At 39.6% G+C, this 24,235-nt stretch overlaps 1 protein-coding gene across 3 annotated transcripts in view; it reads left to right on the top strand.

Moving 5' to 3' along the window:
* The window catches only part of GLT1D1 (glycosyltransferase 1 domain containing 1), a 93,096-nt gene extending 69,316 nt beyond the window's left edge, over positions 1 to 23,780 (top strand). For 2 of the 3 annotated variants that reach the window (XM_037878427.2, XM_043529334.1), the window contains 2 exons: positions 9,362 to 9,460; positions 19,441 to 21,852. In XM_037878427.2, coding sequence (XP_037734355.1) covers positions 9,362 to 9,460; positions 19,441 to 19,587 — 246 coding nt within the window. In that variant the 3' untranslated portion in view covers positions 19,588 to 21,852. Of the gene's footprint in view, positions 1 to 9,361; positions 9,461 to 19,440 lie in introns of all 3 variants that reach the window. The other variant, XM_037878428.2, reaches the window with a different exon arrangement.
* Positions 23,781 to 24,235: the final 455 nt, after the last annotated feature.

The raw sequence follows: 24,235 nt of genomic DNA, 5'->3' as shown, positions 1-24,235 counted from the left end.
ACTCACCTAGACCATGCCTCACCATCTGCAATGCTATTTATACCCATGCTAGCTGGGGGTGCCGAGTCTATACATGCTGCCATAAGTGTAGACATACCCTAAGGCCTGGTCGACACTGAGGGGGGGCGAGCTAAGTCGGTCTAAGTCACGCAACTTCAGCTACGAAAATAGCATCGCTGAAGTCGACAAACTTAGAGCTACTTACCGCGGTGTCTTCACTGCGGTAGATCGACTGCTGACGCTCCCCCATCGACTCCGCCTATGCTTCTCACTCCGCTGGAGTACCGGAATTGACGGGAGAGTGCTGGGCGGTCGATTTATCGCATCTTCACTAGACACGATAAATCGACCCCCGCTGGATCGATCGCTCTGGAGGTAAGTGTAGACATGCCCTAGGATTGTAAGCTCTTTTGGGGAGGAGCCATCTTTTTGTTCTGTGTTTGTATAATTCTTAGCACAAGTGGGGGTCCTGGTCCATGACTGGAATTCCTACTAATTTACTACTAGTAATAATAATAATAGCAAAACTCCTATTGCTGTTCCTAACGAACGATAGCAGTTTTCACTTGTAGAATGTTTTTCATCTGTACATATCAAAGTTCTTCATAAATACTAACTAATTATGCTTCATAAGACCTCTGCAAGGTAGATAAATGTTAGTTAGGGAGCATGTCACTCATCACTGAACTGCAGCCACCTCTAGGGTGGAAGGCAGACACTGTTTGACCGCACACAGTAACATTATGTTCTTATTGCACAACCTATTAAGACCAGAAGCAGTACTGCATTTGGGCAAGGGCTAAAGAAGGTTATGACACTTCCAAAGTTTTCATTGTTGAGAAATGCTGGAGAATACCAACAGCATCTTATCTCTAATTCGAGATCTAAGAAGAATCAAGGAATACCAACCACATCCAACTGAAATTATATAGGGAAGTTAAGTAGGTGGAATATTATTATCTGAATCTGAATTTGCCAGGGTGTCAGAGTTAACATGTAAAGTGCTTTGAGATCTTTAGTTTCTGAAGTGGTTAGGAACTCGGTTTAGGTCTCCTCCAGAAAACAGCAGCACAGTAACCCCAAGCATCATGCCAGGGCAGCGGTTCAGTACTGACTCAAAGGAATGAGTGCGACCTGCCAAGTCCCCCCTCCACACCACCTCCTGCAGCACTTGCATGTTTCCTTAAAGGTCTCTCATCTAAGAAATGACCAACACTCAACCTGATTTACCTAGTGAGAGAGGGGGAGAACAGAACCTACATGGGGATACAAGATCTCAGTGGGTCTCCCACAGAACCTGATGATTCTGCTAGGGGTAGGAATAGCTTTTCCACAAGGGTGGGGACCGACAGGGTAATAATCTCCACAAGGATTTTCTGACTAAGATTTCCAGTCCCCTCCCTCGTTTTAATGTGGGAGGGAACAATCTGGCCTAACAGGCGGGTTAGTATCTTAACAAATGTTTGTTGAGTGAAAAATGTAAGTCAGTGTGAATTTACTCGAAAGAAACTATTGACCTCAGTTCAGGGATTATTGATTTTCGCTCTGCTTTGTTGAAGGCACAGTTCTGACAGGGTTTAGTTCTGATGCCCGAAAGACTAAATCAGTTATTAGCAGGATTCTGATAAAGGTTTGTGTGTGTGAAATAGAATATCACTACTCTCTATGCAGCTTTTCATAATTGCACTACTAAAGAATCGAGTAGCACTTCAAGGGGAAAACTGCCTTATTCTAAATTTCTATTACATAGCTACAGTGAGTAAGTTTCAAGGTGCAGGGCTGCCACAAAACCCCTATTCTCATTGAAAACTAACATATAAATAGAACAGTAAATGGCTTCCCATTTATTACCCTGTCAGTACACTAAACCACACAAAACTACTAAGCCAAAGGAGCACTCCTTGCACCAGTGCACATTGTCTTTGTCACACATCTCACTCAGTCACTCACAATGTTAATTTCTTTCTTTCTGGGTGTCTGCCTCCCGCTGAAAAATTGTATTTTGAATACATAATCCCCCAGATGCTTTCATATACATTTCTCCATATTGAATTTAATTTTATTTCCTACTCATACAGTAGATCCTTTGGTATTATTTTTCTACCCTCACTGGTGCGCGTAGCTGCTAAACATGGCCCAGTTTAGTACTGTTTGTAGTTTAATCCACTTACAGCTATTTTGCAGAGACTCACTACACTGAAAATGGAGGGCTAGTCTTCTATTTTTGTAGTTGCTAAATACACTCAAATAACCTGTGAAGTAATTGAAGTAAAGAATGAAACTCCCCTTCTCTAGGTGCAAGAATTGACCCGTAATAGTTTGTCTGTCATTTTGCTTGTACATGATGCTATTTAAAGAGGTATCATTCCACGCATTTTCCATCATTGTATTGATGGGATAATTTCAAAGCTTGTAGTCAATTTTGGATTGTGTTCATGCATAGTCATGCATTAAAAAATGTATCTACTTCCAAATATTCCAAACCGAGCTTGTTATGACTATGGATTGTTTTAAGTTGGCCTCTTCTTCTTGTGTATTTTGATGCTGTATATGTTTATTTTGCTTTCTATTCTGGAGATGAAATAAGACAGCATCTGTTACTATTTCTGCTTCCACCGAATTCTTTATATATATTATTTTACCAAAGTTTTCTTTGTGTTGTTAAGAAAATGCTACCTGATAAATAGTTACAGTTACAGTTGGGATAAATAGGATCTAATATCCTTACAGTTGGGATAAATAGGATCTAATAGTGGAGGCTTGAAAATGGCCCTGGCTATTGAGTCCAATTCACTTGACTGTGAATACTGTATAACATGTTCTCATAACAAGACGTGTTGTCTAATGGCCTGAGAATGTGACTAGTGTCAGGAACTCCTGAGTAATAATCCCTGCTCTGACAATGACTCCCTCTTGGGCTTTGGACAAGTGACTTACGGCCTGAGAAGTGCTGAGAACTCACAATTCACATTTGTTTTTGATCTCCAGCTCTCCCCAGAGAAGGTGCTCAGCATTTCTGAAAGTCAGGCCATTAACCTCTCTTTAGTTTCTCCACAGTGCTGCTATTAAAGTCAGCACCGGTTACCATTCAGGAGTAATGGAGAGAACACAAATTATTTACCTTTACCTATCTCTGTGAGTGATATCTGTTGGTAAATGTTGACCTATTATGGTAGCCACTCTACTTACTCAAACCTTATTAGGGGCTATGTTAGAATGAACAACTGTAAAGAGTTATGAAGATGTCACTTCTAAGTATTATTCAAAAATCAATAGCTCCTTCAGGGCTTGTACTTTCTCAGAGAGCAGGGGACATGAAGCCACAAGGACACTCCATTTCCTTCCACCACTCACAAACTGATTTAGTTGGGGTTGGTCCTGCTTTGAGCAGGGGATTGGACTAGATGACCTCCTGAGGTCTCTTCTAACCCTAATCTTCTATGATTCTATGAAACCAGCACTGGGTCAACTGCTGAATGAAGACAGATGGCCTTAGTCCTACCTTGAGTGCAGGGGACTGGACTAGAAGACCTCTCGAGGTGCCTTCCAGTCCAGTCCCATGATTGTATGATTCTATGGGCACATCCATTTTTGGAGTGTGCTAACATAACCTGAGCTGACCATGGAGGCCATGTGACAGTGATACAAAGAGCTAGTCCCCTTCAAAAGTCTGAGCATGCTGGCTCATGCTCACATCAAACAAGTTACTGAGCTAAAGTCTCAAACTGTATAGGAAAGATGATCAATGGACCATGCACTGGACTGGGATTCAAGACACCTTGGTTCAGTTTTTGGCTCAGTCATGGATTTCATGTGTGACCTTGGTCAAGTCACTTAATCTCATTCTTCATCTATAAAATGGGAATAATAGCTCACATAGGTGTTGTGAGAATGAAATCCAATAATGATTATGATGTGCCCAGATATTACAATAATGAGGGCCATATGGGCAGTGCACTTTTATTTGTTAGCTTACTTTAAACTGGACTGAGCTTCCTACTGTCTTTAGAATTGATGACAGTCTTCCATTGACCTCAATGAGAGCAGAGTCAGGCTCATAGTTTTCCATTAAGAGACTGTATGAGGCTAGCACTTTTTACTGACATTGACTCTTCAGCCACCTAGTGCCTGTTACAAATTTAGAATGATTTTGATTTTGTATTAATTCCCTTTGGATAATTACACGGTAGGATTTGATAGTTCCGTGGATCCATGTCCCTTAAAAACATCTCTGGAATCCCCCTACCTAACGTGGCCAACAGTAGGAAGAGCCATCTGTCAAGGTCTTGTTTTATTAACAAGACAAATCAAACTAAAATTTTTTGGATCAGAGATGGAACAAACATTGTGCTGGGGTTTAGAAACCAAATTCCTGTCTACTAGGAAATTTTAAATTTAGCAAGGTCATATATCCTGCAAATGCTTAACTTTATTGTCGAATCATCAATTGTCCCTTCAAACTGTAAAATTTTGTCTGGTTCAAATCTAGCTCTGGTTTGAAGTGACCAGAAATCATTACCATCTGATTGTTTGATCTAGTCATCTAAGACCTGTTTTTAGCATCCAAATCACCAAAAAATTATCACAATTGCCACCTTTTCTTCTTAAAGTCACTGAAGAAGGGACAATGTGTGGGCTTAGAAAATAATCTTTGACCCCTTATAGATCAGAAATGAAGCACATTGTCGGGAGGGGGTGGGGAATTGGTTGCTATCACTGTTCATATAGTAACTTGCTGTGTAGCGGCTGAACAAAAGATTTTGACTCTAACAACCTTTCACCACAGCACCTTTCCTCCACTCTAAAACGTACGTAAACTGTTGTAAAAATCATGAGATCTTGCTGGAATTAAAAAAACCCCAAAGCAACGAACCAACTAAAGAAAACACCATGGAAATGGAGGAACCAATGGGTCCACCCTCTAATACACTGTATTGTGTAGCAAAATTCAGTCTCAGCCATCACATGAAGCCCAGTCCTGGTGCCTTGGAACAACTCACAGAAAGCCAAGGAAGAAAAAATTAAGCTGCAGGACAGGAGGTAAAAAGTGAGGGGATACCAAAATGACACCAACAGAAAAGGCTACAAGGCAGAAAATGAAGAACACTCCAAAAAAGACCATACAATAAATAAAAACTGCAATTCCCTCCTCCAAACTTAGCATTGCTAGTTAGAAATGCTTATTGTGTACCATGCCTGAAAAAGGAACTTTACACCCTGTATCCTTCTCAAATTACTTTTAAACACATTTGCAGTCAGGATAAGATAACAAAACAGAGGGCCACCAGAATAACCTCTTACGTTAACTTGTTATTGGCAGGTCCCAGGTCAGTAAATTATATATATATTTTCAGCAATACAAATGATTCTTTTTACTGCTTAAAAATAGAGTAAGCATCTAAATTAAATTCAAGGCTACTAGATGCAGTAATTATTTACAGCACCATCCATTTGTGTAAGACTGGCTGGTGCGAAGCCAACTCTTGTCTTATCCAGTTGGCCATCTGTTCTGTATTTCAGTGGCTGTAATTCATCAATACCTATGTGATTCCAGGCCTTGGATTTTTTCAGGTGTTGTGTTTATTGTCCTCAGTCTCTAGCTAGCAAGAACATCAAGCTCTTTCTCCACTGGGTTCAGAAATGAAATAAAAACTAAAGTCCAAATCCTCAAAAATTTGTAGTTGCCTATATCCCTTTGCCTATATCCAATAGGCGTTAGATGCCTAAATACCTTTGAGGATCTGGGCCTTTGTGGCCAATTTTAATGAGCTGCAGTCTGTGTGGCATTCAGAGAAAAAAATGAATAAATGTGCTACGACAAAGTGCATAATAATGTGGGAACACTCTCTCCCAGAATAAGGTGCAGCAATATTGTAATACACATACCAGGCCCCAACACTAAACTCAACCTAAGGCAGAATTGCTATGGGGCACTAGTACATTGAGTTGTTCATCATCATTCATGTATCAAGTGGCTTGTGATGTCCTTTTGTTCAGTATGTCTAATTTACTTGAGTGGATAGCAGACAGTTACAACAGTCCATTCTGGAGCACTCAGAGGAGTTCTGAAAAAAAGGATAATTTCTTTGAATAAGGCTCTTTTACACTTGGATAGAGCATCCAGGATAGCCTTGTTAATATGAAAAATTCTACACGAAGTAGACAGTTTTGAAGTACCGCAGCATTTTTTGTAAAGTGAAGGAGAAATATAAAATTCAGAGAGCCAAGTACTGTGTTGTGCATATCTCCCCACTGAAATCCATGGGATGTAAGTCAGTGTAGAACTGGACCCTAAGAGTTATATAAAAATATTTTTTAAAAAAATATGTCCATTGTCACCTAGTCATGTTGCTTTTGTGGTGGTGCTTTCATAGATTTGAGAGATGACTTTTCTTGTCACTGAGCTAGTTCAGACAGAACCCACCCTTTCATTCTAGAGCCCACCATATTTCACTGTGAGCCTATCTAAGTTGATAGTGCTTTTGATGCTTGTTCTCTTCTAACCAGGTAGGAAAGCAATGTTCCCTAAGACTTTGTAATCCTCAAGGGGATAGGAAGCTTTTCTGGAATTGCCATCATGTTAGCTTTCCCTCCCTTCCCTTGTCTTCCAAAATGTTATTTCCTGAGGTGGTTTTCTGAAAGAAGAAGCAACCTGTAGTCCCTTACTCCTGAATCCTGGATTTGAGGGCCACAGCATAAAAAAACAGAGGCATTAGGCAATCTAGGTCTGAATTAGAGTCTTGAGCCCATCTCTAGTGGTTACCTTGTTCACATATCTGGAGACAGTTGTCATATCTGCCACCATACATACATATGTGCTTAGGACCAGATTTACAAAGGTATTTAGGCACCTAATGCTGTAGATTTTCAAAAGCACTTAAGTGAGTTAGGCGCCTGACTCCCATTGACTTTTACTTTTGAAAATCTCCCTAGACACATATTTATATCTTTAGATGCCTAAATCCCTACAAAAATCTGGTCCTTACTCATTTATCCAAACTGGTTAGACCATTTAATTTCTTCTCATCAATCCGTTGCTCTGAATTACCTCCAGTTGGCCCACTATTTTCTGGTATAAAGGCTAGAATGGGTATGTCATTAAGGATTATTAATATTATTTTTAGAGCTATCTGCTGAAAAGCATGTTAGCATCAAGAGGAGGATGGGATTTGTGTGTCTAGGGTAAATTTCTCTACCGTGGTACAGTGTAAACTATGTTTACCTTGGATATTTTAAACTGAATGCATGTTGCTAGGCTACTGCATTCCTTTGCTCTTAACTCGCACTTGGCTTCGTACACTTGTGTTTGGGGTATCGAGTCTTGTCCAGATTTAAAAAACAAAAGACGTGTTCTTCCTCATTTCTTTCCCCCCTTAGCTTTTTCTTTCATGCTACTTATGCTGAAGGAAAATTGTTCCCCATCAGAGACTGTAATGACAGTAATTAAAAATGTGTTCTCTCCAAAGTGACAGTGAATCAGTATGAAATGGATTGAACATTTTGGAGAGTGAATTTATTTCTGTTTGACACTGTGATAATTGTACAAGACAAGCCATTATACATTCAGGGTTTGCGAATTTCAAGATTTCCAAATCCAGGAATGGTAATTAAAATTTCACATCAGGGCTTGACAAATGCATGAGTGGGCGATGGGAGGGACTTTCCTGGGGTGACTGGGGCTAACACACTGGTTTCTGTACACTTAAACTTTCGTTCAAAAGTTTCTAGCCCTTATCTTTATAATGAAGATGATTTACTGGATGTGAACTGATGCAGTGCTGTGTCTATGCTTCTGAATCTACAGACAGTCTGAAATTATATGACAACCATCTTGAGACTACATGCTCCCCCATGTATGTGTATCTAGAAGGGAATCTGCAACCACATAAGGGGAGGGCATTTCTGCTTCTGCAAAATGCTACCTGACTTCTCAAAAGCCAGGCCTTGGGGACTCTGTGGGTGTTGAGGGAATGGGCCAGATTCTTCCCCACAAAAACTCCTAGATTGCAGTAACTATTTTAGTGGCCAAAAGAGTTATTTTGAGAAAATCTGCAATTCCTGCCTCATACCCAGGCCTGCTTAGTGAGATCTCTACTACTGCATTAATGGAAAAAATGATTCTGTCTAATAGAAACGCTTAGAAAAAATCTGAGGATGTCTGGTCACACATGAAACTATTGCATACTTTTGCAGTTTAGTACATATTAGCCCACCCCACATCATAGGTTATGTTCTCACTTATTTATCTATGTAGTCACTTTAATAATTGATGCCCTGCATGATCTCTACAGGTTCAGGTTTTTGGTTTGTGTTTTGTTTCTTTCCAGGTTTTGCAAACAATGAACATTGAATATATTTTATTTATAGGCTACTTATATTGTGTGCATGAAAGTATATTTTTTTCATTAGGTGTTTATATTTTCTATAAAAACAATAAAAATAAAGTTAGAAAGAACTCCTGGAGGAATCTGATACAAATTACTGTTAGAGGCTGTATTAGCTTGTGCCAGCTCCTCCATGCTTGGAACCCTCTTTTGGAGAGAGGAAGGTCTAAGAGAAGCCATGATGAGGAAGCAGAGCCATGCTCAACTGCAGGAGCCATGGTCAACAAGGGCCAGTGAGAGCCAGGGCGGCAGAGAAGAGGCCAAGGCATCTCCATGCATAGGTGCTGGAACTGGATGGTGCAGCTGCATCCCCTGGCCTGAAGTAACAGCCCAAATACATGGTTTACGCCTTCAGCATCCCCACTATAAAAATTGTTCCAGCACCCCTGTCCCCAGGAATGTCCTTGCCTCTCATGGATCCCCCGAAAACTGTAAATATTTTGAGAGCTGTGTGGATCACAACTCCTTTCTTCTTCTATGGAGCAAGAGAACAAAGAACCTTGTGTGGGGGAGAATTGGCCCCTTCAGGGAAACTGTGAACTATGTCCATTCAGCTTCCTGGGATGGCAACTCCGGTAGTGAAAGTGACAGGCTTCAATCTGAATCTTAGTTTTAACTCCTCAGTTCCTGCTAGATGTTAGGAACTTCCAGGAGGTTTCAGCCTCCTCCTGGGCCAACAAGCCCTGTGTACTCTGGCCATGAGAAAAATGAACATCTAGCTAGTGACCCACCAGACGGTCAGTAAAAGACTAGTTCAGATATTATTTTGAAAGTGATGAGTCCTGACTGCCAAAAACAGTAAGGCGAGCTTTGTATTTTAACGAGGTTCCATAAAATGGCTAATGTCAGACTTTTTTGATTGGGGGTGGGGGAGTGGGAAGAAGCAGTTTTGGGGGCAGGTTTCTTACTATTTCTCACCACAAACTCCTCTTAAAATGAACCCTAACTAAATCATCTTTTCCCTCCACATTCTTTAGGCAATGGATTTAGATGTTCCAGTGCTGGCAAGGAATATTCCTGGGAATGCAGCAATAATACGACATAAAGATACAGGACTATTATTTACAGATCCCCAGGTAACAAGAACAAAAATCAAATCAAAACCAGAGCATAACAAAACAACCCTTTCCAAACATTATTTTTCCTTTCCATGAACTGCTTGTGTCTTGGTGCTTTGCTTGTGGTGACTTTCAGTGGTTATACTCTCGTTCTCTTAAAAAAACCTACAAGCCTACCCTGCTTTTAATGAAGTGCTGTTGCTATCTCGTGCTCTCTTCGCAGTTCACTGAATGCTGGGGGGGAGTGAGGGAGCTCAGCCTTACTGAATGCTTCTTTCGAGCTTTAAGAATCTGCCAGTTGCTTGCATGCAGTTCAGTTGAGATCTTAGCTGCTTTTATTTAGTTTTGGAGGTTTCTTAGGCAAACCCTAGAATAGATGTTGTGCAGATGTCATATTTCCCTTCAAACATTCGCTGAAATGTGAACATATATTGTAGAAGCAGTGGATCACAAAATCAAAATGGGCTGTGAGCCCAAACTTTAGGATAATATGGTCATGGCTGGGATTACAGATAATAATATCAAGAATTAGTAGGTCATGAATAAACAGTAGGGCAGAAAATAGTTAACAGTTACATAGAAAATAAAGACTATGTTTTGCACTCTGTGGATGTGACAGAGAACTCCGTATATATATTAAGTCCTAGAGATTCTTTGATTTGGGTGGGTTTTTATCCAATGTGGTTTGCCATTCTCCCATTGTCTTTGTGCATTGTGAACATAAGGGACTCTGCCACAAATTATTTCCAGTCTTGAGCAAATCACTTAATTTTTTTGCCTCACTTTCCCCATCATTAAAACACAGAAGGTAATACCATAGGAATATGGCAAAGGTTAATTAGTGCTTTGAAAATTAAAACGGGTAGACACAAGCTTAATTATATGTAAAGAAGTTTAAAAATTTTTTATGAAGGTTCTGTGAATTCAAAAAACAAATAGGCTGCTTAACCAGCATGCAGTCATTAGTTTTAATAATGAAGAGGGAAGACTCAATGACTAGAAATAGACTCCAATATTTTTAATTCATGATCTAAGACAGACCCAGCTAATGTTTTGATTACAGGGACAAACTTATTCTGCATTACGTCTGTTTAATGTGGCATCCCTAGATAGTCACTTGGGGTCTGATACAAGTCTCACTGGAGTTGGACTGGGCTGATATTCTTTAAACTGCAAACTCTTCTCATCATGAGTACTGTAGTTTCCATTTGTTTGGTGTGTCAGTGTATTGGATTATTGCTCTATTACTATGTATTCCTAAGGCACCCAATGCCCTAGCACCCAAGGAATGAAATTCTATTAGTGGCTGTGATGAAAATCTATTACAGTTTTAATAAACAGTTTTCAAAGTGTCCATGTTCTTACTGTATGTTAAGAGCATTGTTTTTTCAGGTCAGACAATATCCCAGCTAAGCTAATTAGATGGTTTGTGGTTTTCGGAGTGGGGCATGAATCAATCTGTTTATTATATAAACCATAGTTTACTAATACCAATCAACAGCTAAACATGGTAGATTTTTATCCAACCCCAAATAAAATAAAACTTCCTCAAACAGACGATATGCTCATTTTGCAAAGTGGAAGTACATTACATTTACCAGCTTTGCTGTATGTGTGTGATTAATGCATGCTATTAAGCATAGTCTTGGGAAGGTGGATTCTTTTTATTTTCATTAGTTTTTTTAACTGAAAAAATTATTTCAAGTAACATTTGCCTCTCTGGAAAATTCACTCATTGTTCCGTATGGTTTTCACAACCGAATCTTTGCTAATGACGGCAGTTTGTTTTCCTTTGTTTTTTTTTAATTACTCTCTGGGTGGCAGAGGCAGAGCTCTCATAAACTGTTCTCAGCTAGAACTATTTATGTACTGAAACCCTGATTCTACAACTATGTCCACATGGAGTCCCATTGACTTCAGTGGGGTTGAACACAGGCCCAGGGGTTCATCTGCATGGATGTAGAAACTCATACTGGTGGCCTTCTTGATATTAATAAATAGCGGGAGCACACACAATGCCTCCCACAAGCCTTCAGTTAGGTATTTGAGTTTAAGCTCAAATACCTATTTCACACAGGCCCTGATCATGAAACAGGTTATGCATAAGCATAAGTCTTTCCCAGAGCAGGGCCTCTAACCCAAAGTGTCGAGATCAAATTAACAAAGACAAATGGTACCACAGCATAGATTCATAGGACTGGAAGGGACCTCGAGAGGACATCTAGTCCAGTCCCCTGCACTCATGGCAGGACTAAGTATTATCTAGACCATCCCTGACAGGTGTTTGTCTAACTTGCTCTTAAAAATCTCCAATGATGGAGATTCCACAACCTCCCTAGGCAATTTATTCCAGTTCTTAACCACCCTGAAAGGAATTTTTTCCTAATGTCCAGCCTAAACCTCCCTTGCTGCCATTCAAGCCCATTGCTTCTTGTCCTATCCTCAGAGGTTTAGAACAATTTTTCTCCTTTCTCCTTGTAACAACCTTTTATATACTTGAAAACTGTTATCATGTCCCCTCTCAGTCTTCTCTTCTCCAGACCAAACAAACCCAATTTTTAAAATCTTTCCTCATAGGCAATGTTCTCTAGACCTTTAATAATTTTTGTTGCTCTTCTGTGGACTTTCTCCAATTTGTCCACATCTTTCCTGAAATGTGGCACCCAGAACTGGACACAATACTCCAGTTAAGGCCTAATCAGCACGGAGTAGAGTGGAAGAATTACTTCTCGTGTCTTGCTTACAACACTCCTGCTAATACAGCCCAGAATTATGTTTGCTTTTTTTTGCAAGTGTTACACTGTTGACTCATATTTAGCTTGTGGTCCACTATGACCCCCAGATCCTTTTCCACAGTACTCCTTCCTAGAGCAGTCATTTCCCATTTTGTACATGTGCAACTGAGTGTTCCTTCCTAAGTGGAGTACTTTGCATTTGTCCTTTATTGAATTTCATCCTATTTACTTCACACCATTTCTCCATACTTAAGCACTGACCCCTTCACCTAAAACCATAAAGTTGTAGCAAAGCACTTCACTTTACTTTAAACATGTGTTTAAACTGAATTCAGTGAGGCTGTTCTTACGCTTAAATGTTTTACTCAATCAGAAATACAGAAAGACTGTAAATATGATTATGTTATTTCTAGAGTTCTGTACTTCTCAATTTCTCTGTCCCATTTCAGTCTGGTCTTCTGCTGCTCTCCCCCAAAATACTGTCTCTAAGATCAGCAACCCCTTTTTTTCTGATATTCTTGTTCTACATCTCTGATTGTCTTTTAAGTAAAGGTGTTAACTTGCATTATCATATGAACTAGCATTGTCCTAGGTAGTATTTGCACTGGGATAATTAATATTTGTGCAGGTGCCCTATCCTGGAAAGTGAAGTAATCTCCGTCCTTTCTCTGTACACTAGCAATTGTATCATATTTAATAATGCTCCTTTAAAATGGCTTTGGTGTTAAATATTGTATAAAGTATCAAGGTTTACAAATGTGTCAGAAAGGTTTGTTTGCATGTTAATAGTCCAATTTCACCAGGGGATTGCTGGATAACTTTCACCTGAAGCGTCTGACAGAATGCCAATCAGTTTCACTAAATCTTAAAGATAAATTGACAATTACAGGATTATCCCATATTTCTTGACACCGCCAATCTGTATGAAATACAGTTTTTCAAACCTCCATATATAATACATCATGAAATCAAGAGACGGATAATAGATCAAAGAGTTCAGATAAATTAGAAGATTTCTAATTTCAACCTGTTGCTATAATCTGTTTGTATTGTTGGAAATGGCAGTAACACGTTTTGTAGCACTTTGCGCAGTCTCCTCTTAGAGGACCTGGTATGCCAGTAGAGGCAGGATAACCTACGTGCTGGAAAGCCATATGTTTTTTCACCCTCTTCCGATTACTTGATGTGCTCTTAAGTATTTGATAAAATATTTCCCACCGGAACCTCAGTTAGTTTTCTTCTAAATTAGCTCTCTCAGAACCAACTGTTTAGAGCTATTCCTTTGGAATTCGTTTAAGAACAAAGGTTTACATGTAGTTGCACCCCATCTGATTCTGATTCAGATTGTTCAGGAAGCAGGAGACACCACTTACTATCTGTTAAGTACATTATCTGAATTGTCCAGATTTTAGTCAGCCAAGAAAGGTTTAATTCCCAGTGCAGGTTAACACGGACCCTCAGTCATGTTCCTGCTGGTGTTTCCATTGTTAAGCAGCATCCTGCAGCATACTGCATTGTTAAGCAGTATCCTAGATCATTCTTTCCCTATCCACAGTTTAGTTGATGGATGGCCAGTATAATTGGGTCTAATTTTGATTCTTATTTCTTTACCATTAATATTTTTTTCCTTTCCACAGTAAACGTTATGGTGCAATCTGGATGGCTTTATTGAAGTGCTTGTAGGTTCAGTATATTTGTGAGGTGTTTTCATTGTAGTTTCTCATGAGTGTCCTTCCCCCGTACATTCCTACACAGCCCTACTCTTTCATCAGTCAGCTTTCAGATAAGCTTCTCATTCATGTTTTTTTCCCTGTGCCTCAGGAGGTGCCCTCCTTTTCACTCCCCAGATTTGACTTTCCAGCCTGTTTGACTAATATACTGGATTTATCCTTTTATTGCTCCATTGCTTCAGATACGTGGCAGATGTGTGTATTTAAACCTAGATCTACTTTGTTAAAAACATTTCAGTTTTATTTCCTTCCCCCCAAAATAGTAACTCTGAAAAGGAGCAAGCTAGATAATGTAGGAGCTGGGTTACTGTACCTGGTATGTGAAACAGTCTTGTGGTTATTTCACGTTTTCTTATGTCGGGAAGCATGAAATGGGTTTGAGTTGATTTACGAAACAATAATAATTTTAAGCACAAACTTCCCTTTTTTATTGGAAAAAAGTGATCTCTCCTGGCTTACAAAGAAATTAGACAACTTGCCTAATTATACTAATTATAATTAATCATTGGTAGGTATTCTGAGCCCTCATGACCATGTACATAGACAACAAAGGAAAACAACAAAGGAAATATCCAGCTGGCCGCAGCAGTTAACATAAAAGTGAAAAGTCACAAAACATGTTGACCTTGATGCTTGAGTTATTATGCATCCTTCTTTTAAAGCCATGTTTTATTCCTGCCATTACTCGAATTTGCAAGTTTATGGAATATGTGACACTGAGTTAATGTGACCTGAAAGGAAAACTGATAACTAAGAAATAAAGGAGTAGCGGGCTATGTTTGGGCCATAAATAATCACAAAAGCGTGTTCAAATGGAGGACATACACCATTATTCAGCAGCCTAAGCTTTTGGCTTATGGAATGCCCAGCATCTGTGAAGGCTCATGAAAAGGGCAGGGGGTGGGGGGCATATAAACCTCTCCAGCCCCAGGCAAAATAGTGGTCCTAGCTGTAAGGGAGCAGCAGGAATCAGCAACACACTAACCTGTGTAAGGGAGGCAGGGAGCCTCCTCTGAACCAATTAGTGGAGCTATAGACAGGAGCACACACCTGGCATGTTGTCCTCTTGTGGCAGTGTGGGTGTATGCCATTCCCATGTAAGGCTCTATGGCTACATGGCCAGCATTTAGCCCTGAGGCCGTTTCTGGTCTTGAGGACTTGAGTTTTGCTGTCAGGACAGTATTGAACAGAGCAGCTTGCTGTTTTAGGCACTGCCAGCAATGATGGTTCAGGTGGCTGGGAAATACCGATCTGTTGCCCATTACTAATAGGTGCATTGCTATTCTTAATTGTGCATTTAGTTTAATATATGGAATTTGTCTTCCCTGGGTTTACACTGAGCTTTGTTCCATGTTCCTTTCCTCTCCTGTAGCTGAAATTGAAATGGTTTAATTACAGATTTTGTGTGTGTGCGTGTGTGTGTGTGCGCGTGTGTGTGTGAGCGCACGTGTGTGTGAGAGAGAGAGAGAGAGAAATACGCTTCTTAATTTCCTAGTGTCTGCTGTAAAACGGCACCGGCCTGGTTCTTACAGTAATTCAGAGCACACGCATTTTATTAGCTTGGTGCCTGCTGTATTTTCAGGGTTCATCTGCCAAAGACATCTGAGTCTACAGATCTGTTTGCAAAATACTGTACTGAATTTTTTTTATATGTGCTGTTTGCATTTTCTTTAAAGCTAACTGGCAGTCTGCCTGAGGGAGAAACATATTAGTGACATTACTTTTGAAGATCACTGGGCCTAGGGGGATATCTACTGTCCAGAAATAGGGCATGCGTCACATTACTTATAAATCTAAGCATCCTAGTGCTTTCCCCAACGTTTCTGTGCTGTAACTAACAACTCAGCCTTCACCCTTTACACCACATATCAATTGTGAGATAGGTAAATGTTGTTATACCCACATTTATATGGGTGAACAGAGGCAGAGAGAAATTAAGGCCTCCATTTTCAGAAGCGGGGTCTAATTCTGGGTTGCCTCCATTTTTGGATGCTCAGATTCAGCAACCTGATTTTCAGAGGTGCCAAACAACTGCAGCTCCAGCTGACATGAGTGGGAGTTGTGGGGACCACCTGAATATCAGGCCCTTGCAGTCTTAAGTTCAGCATCCAAAAATGGAGGGACCCTAAATTAGATGCTCCAGGGGCCTGATTTAAAACCCAGTGACATGAATGCAGATCTTTACTGTGCCTTCAGATCACATCTTGAGTGACTTGCCTGAGGTTACGCTCTGAGTCAGTAGAACAGCTACAGCTAAAGTCCTCTGGCTTTATCCATTTTCCATTTCTCCCTTTCCTCTTTGGACTCATGTTTAATATTATGCTGAAATTATCACCAGCGAAAGGGATTTTAGCTGTGTGGCAGTATCTCATTGCTTCTATCACTTGCATGTTTCCAAGTTTTTATCCTCCGTACCCTCATATTTTTAAAGAATATTAATAGAACTACTCATCAAGCAATGGTACATTGCGGCTTCTGATATGTATAATTTACATAAATTATTTTTAAACAAAATAAAATCCTCCACAGGAGCATAAAATTAAAGTTGGAATGCGGTGGAGTGAAAATGATTATTTATTGTTATGATAGCGTAAGAGATTGGATTTAAATAGGTGAAGGCATTTAAAGGCTTTCCCCACTTACCCTGCTCCTGTGTGTTCTTGGCAGCATGGAAAAGAGCACAGAGATGGGATGTGGAAGAAGGAAATGAAAGGAGCATCAAGACTGGACTCATTGGGAGAACAGAAGAAATAATTGGGAACGCAGTAGGAGACAAGTTTTGAGAGCTTGTCCAGGTTGTGCTGTGCCTTGAAGGGGAGAATGTGACGATAGAACTGTATGTGGTATTTTATGAGTCGCCAGTAGATGAATGCAAGGGGAATGTGGGGGGGGAGATGATCTGACATGATCAGATCACTGAGCAAGGAAAATAACCTTTGCAGTCATGTTTTGGATGGATTGGTACAGGCAATGTACATATCTAGAGGGCTAAAATGTAGTAAGTTGCAGTAGTCAAGATGGGAGAGGATATGGGCGTGGACAAGCATTTTGGCCACATGGGTAAGAAAGAAGATCAGATTTTTGTGTGTTTTGTGAAGGGGGGAAAAAGGCAGCAGGATTTGGAGATGGTGGGAGATGAAAAAGGAAGAGTCAGAGATGGTTGCAATCCTGGACGACAATGGAGGATGCTGGTCAACTGCAACAGAGAATGGGGAAAGCAGAGACGGTTTAGTAGAGAATATATTAAATACCTCCGATGTTATCATTATAGCACCAAACTTGTTAATCTGCACTGCTGGCTGGAAGATCCTTTGGGAAGCACTTCTCTGAATTTTGAAAGCATTTTGCAGGAATACTTTTATTCCATTCAGAGACTTCACAACTACAGATATTACTAAAGATGAACACACGCGTAGGAATCTTTGAGTTTGTGAAGGGCCCCGTTGTGAATTAATCAGATATTGTTCCCACAAGTGGTCATTCTGTTTAATAATGCTGACTGGAAGAAAAATGGACCAGAAGAAATAATACATACAGAGAATTCCTCAGATGAATCTTTGGCATTTATACAGAAGGGAAGCTCATCTTCTGTGCACTTCAAGTAGTGCAGTGCCCTCCTGTGTATCCTTGCAGGACGGGAGCCTTACTAATGCAGTCCTTTCTGTTAGCCCAAGTAAGGAAGCTCTTTTGTGAACCTTAGGGGTGTGCAGAAGGAGGGAGCCTGGTGCTGTAGAAAACTTGTTGTTTTGGGGAATTTCTTCAGTTAATTTAGAATTACAGCTGCTGATGTGATCCATATAAACTTTGTATTAACATAACTAAGGCATGGCCATTGAAAAAACTCTGGAAGGTTGGGAAAGACTGGTAATGATCAGCTAAGGTAACATATGTACATTTTTTGGCTACCTTTGCAGGCCCCAGTTCTGCACTATACAAGGACAGCAGTTTCCCCATGTGGATCACCATGCAAGATTGAACCTATACTTTATCTGGATGTATAATGTCAATATTGACGTGTGAGAATTCACCTTACTTAGTCTAGTAGCCACCATAACTCTGACTCCGAAACTTTCTTGCAAATCCTTCTAATATATGCACCACTAATATATGTGTTTCTTTGACTGTATAAACTACATGTCATAGTGATACATATATTGAAAGAGTTTGCATGTCTTTTCAATGAGTATCAAAGGCTGTGCTTGGAATGTGTACAGTATGATTTCACGTCTCAGCATTGGTTCCCAGGGGTCATGCTGTAGTTACGTATTTTGCACATGGACCATATGAATTACATCAGCAATCTTAACTCTTTGATAACCAAGTTTTTTGTAGGTGAACTGTATAATTTAGTTAAAGTACAGTTGGTTAATGAACGAGTTGTTGACCAAATTTAAATCTTATTTGTATTTTCAGCTCTCTGTCGGAGAGCCTCAGTGGTCTTCCCCCAAAGAGTTGACAGCTTATTGGCAGGAAAATGCCATCTGTGTCCAAATGCCCTTATGTTCCACTTGGAATCTATCACTGATTTTCATCATGACTTGTGTAGAAACTAATGATCTTCACTTTTATTGCTCTAACAGCTGTTGACATTTCTAAGCTAGCGCACATTGCGGTAGTGGGTTTGAGCTACTTCTGTAATCCAGCTTCAATGTTGAAAGTCGTCCCTTAATGGCAGAAAAATCAGACGGGCAGTGCAGAAGTGGATTCGTTTACTTAGAGACATCACCTCTCACGTTCATTAGTTTGGTATCTTCACTTTCTAAAAACAAAATTGGAATGGCAGAGCAACTGGCCAGGGAATAGTCTTGTTCTATCAAGTCCAGTAACTTACCCCATAGGGCTAAAGGGATTTCATATACTGCATTTTCCAGACCTTTTGATACCGTGTACCAACTGCTGCCTAGCTTCCAGGTCATGAGCCTCCAGCACCAAACAGTGCAACAGTTCTTTATTAGCTTGGATCAATCTTACATCCAGGCCCTGGCACAATACAGATAATTTGCTGCTGAGTGTGTGTTCTTTACTTCAGACAACAGACATCTTTGTGAAGTGTTTTTCTCAACCTCATTAAAAGCATGCAATTAGCTAAAGATGCCTCATTTGCAACCAGGCATATGCCTAGTTGAGCCTAGATCAAAACTGTCCGCTACCAGCTCTCCAGCCAGGAAACCAGTTGAATTTGTAACTTCTTACTCAGCTACAGCACGCTTCATTGCCATAAATGTATGATACTCAAACACTTTTCTGTCTCATTAAATTGTTTGTCCATATTTTCATCTGATTTAGCGCTTGAGGGATTTGACCATGGTTTTAAGTTCTCTAGTTGGTGGGCTGTTTAAAAGATTAAATATTGTATTTGTTATTTATTGATCTGTACTTATATATAAAATGGGGTACTTAGCTCTGAAGAATGGCGCTTGAACTGTTTGGTGTGTGTATTCATTCTAAATTCAACCGCTTTACTGCAGTTCCAGGATTGTTTCAGGATCAGTAGAACCACAAGTAACCTTTATTGTTTCCTTTAACTTTTTAGGAGTTTGTCCAGCTCTCCAAAAGTCTGATGAATGACCCCAGTTTGGAAAGAAAAATTGTGACAAAGGCAAAAGCGTATGTGAAGAAACACCACTCATGGGAATGTGAAAGAGAGGCCTATCAAAATCTTGTCCTGAAACTCCAATGAATCATTGGGTATCTAATGTGGAAAGTGATCTTATTCTGTATCACTTTAATGATGGCACTGTCATTGATTATTTTAAAGAAAAAAAAATCCACACATTATGAACATATTGTTCCACTCGACTGTGCCCAATTTACAAACATACTGCATCAGACTGGTGATCCATCCAATTCACCATCCTGTTTCCAATGGTGGGCGGCTCCAGTGAAATCAAAAATATGTCAATTTCTTAATATTGTGGGATCATATGAGCCTCAAAAGAGGGCTATTCCTTGTGCACAGGGGTGGATTTCATCCACAGTGAATTCATGCAAACTCACTTACTGTGTTGTAGCCTGACAAAGCTAATGGAGATTAAGGCATTTACACTCAACTTTAATTATCTGAATTTACTCAGAAATATGTCAATGATAAACATAACGTCGTAAGAGAGGGTTCATCTCTATTTTGAATGATCAAACATATAAATGCATTAAGCACGTTAGCCAGGCCTACATGATCTAAATTTTAAAGGGGAAGATCATAAATTAATCACAGGACTGGCCCTTTTATCAAGAATGTAACTGGCTGGAGCTAATGAGCAATACAGACATGGATGCTTTCTAGCGTGAAAAATTGTACTCACCGTTTGCTGTTTACATAGTCTACTTTATTTATGATTTATTGGAAGACAGCAGCTACCTCTTAAAAACTACCAAACTTCAAGGACCTCACAAATGGCAGATGTTCTTACAAAAGATGGATGGAGGCTATAATGAGGAGCAACGATGTAATTTAGATTTGGTATGTAATTTGGTACTTTTGTCATGAGTGACTCTCAGGAGTTATTATTGTGAACTTAATGTAACAGGATATTGTATTTTAAGAAGCGCTGCTAATGCCCACACGAAGCCCAAATCAATCATTATTGACTGCTCAGCAGTTAAAGTCGTATCTTGGTTTTCCATAATCTCGTGTCAACAAAGGCTGCTATTTATAAAACACGTACAGTGTTTACAATTTTTAAACATCTGTTTTTGGGAAACTCTAATTGCTGTATATGGGCCTGATCCAACCCCCACTGAAGCCAGTGGGAATCTTTCCATTGACTTTAATGGGCTTGGGATTACCCCCTATTTGTGTTAATGAATTTACTGTGCATGTTGGCTTTCCAGTTGACCTCTTGGTTGTGTTGCAAATGTTTAGTCAGTAACCCTGAAGAAAAAGAGTAATTTTAGTACCCTGCATTCACTTCTGAGACCTTTTCTAATTTTCTATTGTAATATATTTGGAGTGGTTTGACTCAGTTGGTACTGTCCTCAATAGCATGGGACATTGCAAACCATGGGGGACAAAACTGGTGTGACTTCAAGAGTTATAACTGCTATGCTCTTTCTATATATGTTCTCGTCCTCTTATAGTTTTGGTAAAAAACAGCTTGGCTCAGAGGGGAAGGAAAATAATCTATTATAATAGAAATGGAAAAAAAGGAAAAGTTGATAGCAATGCATATAAATTAGAAGCTAGAAAGTATGGGAAATTATTAAGGGAAGCAAAAGGACAAGGAGAAATCTGTGGGAAGTATAGTCAAATAAAAATAGGATTCCTTTTGTTTGTTATATAATTTAAAAAACTTAACAGTCCTAGGTATTGGTTCATTACTATATGGATATGGTAGAACAGTAAATAATACAGAAAAAAGCCAAAGTGTTCAATCAATATTTCTGTTCTGTATTTGAGGGAAAAGAGATGATGTATTTATATCATATGATGATAGATTTTCCAATCACAGTAACTAAGGATGATGTTAAACAGTCGCTGTCTAAAGTTAGACATGTTTTAATCAGCAGGTTCAGATCACTTGCATCTATGAGTTTTAAAAGAGCTGGCTCAGGAGCTCTATGGATCAGTAATGTAGATTTTCAGTAAGCCTTTGAACATTGGGGAATCTCCGGAGGACTGAAAGAAAGCTAATGTTGTGCCAATATTTTAAAAAGGCAAGCAGGATGACCCAGCTAACTGTAGGCCTGTCTACCTGACATTGATCCAAGGCAAAATAATGGAACAACTTATATGGGGCTCAATTAATAAAGAATTAAAGGAGGGTAATATAATGAATGCCAATCAATATAGGTTTATGGAAAATAAGTCTTGTCAGACTAACTTCATATCACTTTTTGATGAGCTTGGTTAATAAAAGTAATAGTGTTGATGTAATATTCCTCTTAAGGCATTTGACTTGCAATCACACATCATCTGGATCAATAAACTAGAATGATGCAAAATCAACATGGCATACATTAATTGATTAAAAAGTGGTTAAAATGATAGCTCTCAAAATTTAATTGAAAACTGGAAATCATCATTGAGCAGCTATGGGGGTCCACAAGGATCGGTTTTTGGCCCTATGCTAATCTTTTTAACCAATGACTTGGAAACAAACATAATAATTACTGAGAAAGTTTGCAGATGACACAAAGATTGGGTGAGTGGTAAATAATTAAGAGGACAGATCACTGATCGAGAACAGTATGGATTGCTTGGTTAACTGAGCACAGGCAAACTATACATTTCAACATGGCTAAGTATAAGGCCATACATCTAGGAGCAAAGAATGTAGGCCATCCTAATGGGATGGACAACTCTATCCTGGGAAGCAGTGCCACTGAAAAAGACATGGGCATCATGGTAGATAATTAGCTGAACATGAGTTCCCAGTGTGGCCAAAGGGCTAATGCGATCCTTGGATGTATGACCAGGGGAATTCTTGAGTAAGAGTAGAAAGTAATAGTAATGCTACCTCTGTATTGGCAGTGGTGCGACTGCTGCTGGAATACTGAGGCCCCAGTTCAAAAAGGATGTTGATAAATTGGAGAGGGTTTCAGAGAAGAGCCAGGAGAATGAGTCAAGGATTGGCAAAAAAACATTCCTTATAGTGAAAGACTTAAGGAGCTGAGTCTATTTAGCTTATCAAAGAGAAGGTTAAATGGGTGACTTGATAACAGTCTATAAGTACCTACATGTGGAACAGAAATTTAATGAGCATGCTCTTCAGTCTGCCAGAAAAAGGTACAACAAGATCCATGGACTGTAGGTTGGAGTTAAATCAATTCAGACAGGAAATAAGGTGCAAACTGTTAACAGTAAGAACAATTCCTCATTGGCACAACTTTGGAACATCCATTGGATTTAGTGGCAGTTTTTAAATTCAGACCGGATGGTTTTCTAAAAGAGATGTGGTAGTTTAACCAGTGCTTTTGGACTTGAAGCAGGAATTAATACAGGGAAATCCTATGGCCTAGAGAAATTCAGACTAGATGATCACAATGGTCCCATGAAATCAATTATATAAATCTCTTTCTGGGGGCAGTTTGCCACCACGTAGATGCTGAGAAATAATTATGTCAGCATGAGTTCTGAGTTTAATAGCCACCAGCTACCACATATTGTTTAACAGATTTTAAGCCTGCAATGAATCTTGACCTATCAGTTACTCCTGGCTATTCTTATTTCAGACTGTAGGCCAACATTGCTGTGGGCTGCTCCATTGCCAGTCATTGGTGAGGTAGCTCACCAGGCCACGATCTCTCTTTTAGCCAGTCCCTGACTTCTTCCACAGGAAGTAATGCCCGAAGGAGGAGTTTAAGAGGAAACTCTTCCAGGCAACCACAAGGGGGTATATCCTCAGGTGGTATAAATGGACATTGCTCCACTGACTTCCAGTCTCCCAGAACCAGCTCTCACAGGACTTCCTTGTCTGTATTTCCTTGATCCTCCACCTGCACTACTGTGACCTATGAGACACTGTTTTCCGCTCCTTCCTACAACACAAGTTGTCTTTTGACAAATATGCAGAAGCACGGTCATTAAAACAAACAAGTGGGCTGGAGTTCAGCTCCACTGCTAAGTACTGAGTTAATGGTGTGATGATTAGAAAACTTGTTTGAAATGCAACACACTAATTGCCAAATATCAAGCAACTTTCCGCCTTGACAAATTGTACCTGAATAAGCCATTTGCAGTACTTCCAGCAAAAAATGTGTTCAAGTAAGAAATTCTGTTAAAACGTAATTAACATGCAATTTTTCATGCAGTGTTTAATCTATATATATGAAAAATGCATCTGGGAAAGAGAGCAATACACTCATTTACATGGGATAACCGTGCAGAAAAAATGAAAACAAACAACCCACCTGAAACATACATATTAAAAACTAACCCAAGTTGTACTGACAACAGCACGTTAGCCTATTTTATACAGTCATCCAGTGACAATGTTCAGTGATCACTGGCATTCAATTTAGATGCCATTCATCACCTAACTTTTCTTGGGAGCAGTAAAACCATGTCTAGCTAAGATTAGGTGGGTAGGGGCTACAGTCTTTGCTAGGGGCTATTTTTCAGTCACAATAAATGTGTATTTATACACCCGACTCCATATATGTTTTGCACTTTATCCAGCCTTTTATCCAAGGATTACAAATACTCATTAAGCCTCATAATCCCGCTGTCAGGTAAATATTAGACCCCTTTGACAGATGGATAAACTAAGGCACAATGACAGGTTTCAGAGTAACAGCCGTGTTAGTCTGTATTCGCGAAAAGAAAAGGAGTACTTGTGGCACCTTAGAGACTAACCAATTTATTTGAGCATAAGCTTTCGTGAGCTACA

Source organism: Chelonia mydas, chromosome 15, assembly GCF_015237465.2.
Source record: "Chelonia mydas isolate rCheMyd1 chromosome 15, rCheMyd1.pri.v2, whole genome shotgun sequence".
NCBI classification, from domain to species: Eukaryota; Metazoa; Chordata; order Testudines; family Cheloniidae; genus Chelonia; species Chelonia mydas.
Note: the sequence above shows the minus strand (reverse complement) of the source record. Positions and strands in the feature narration are given on the sequence as shown.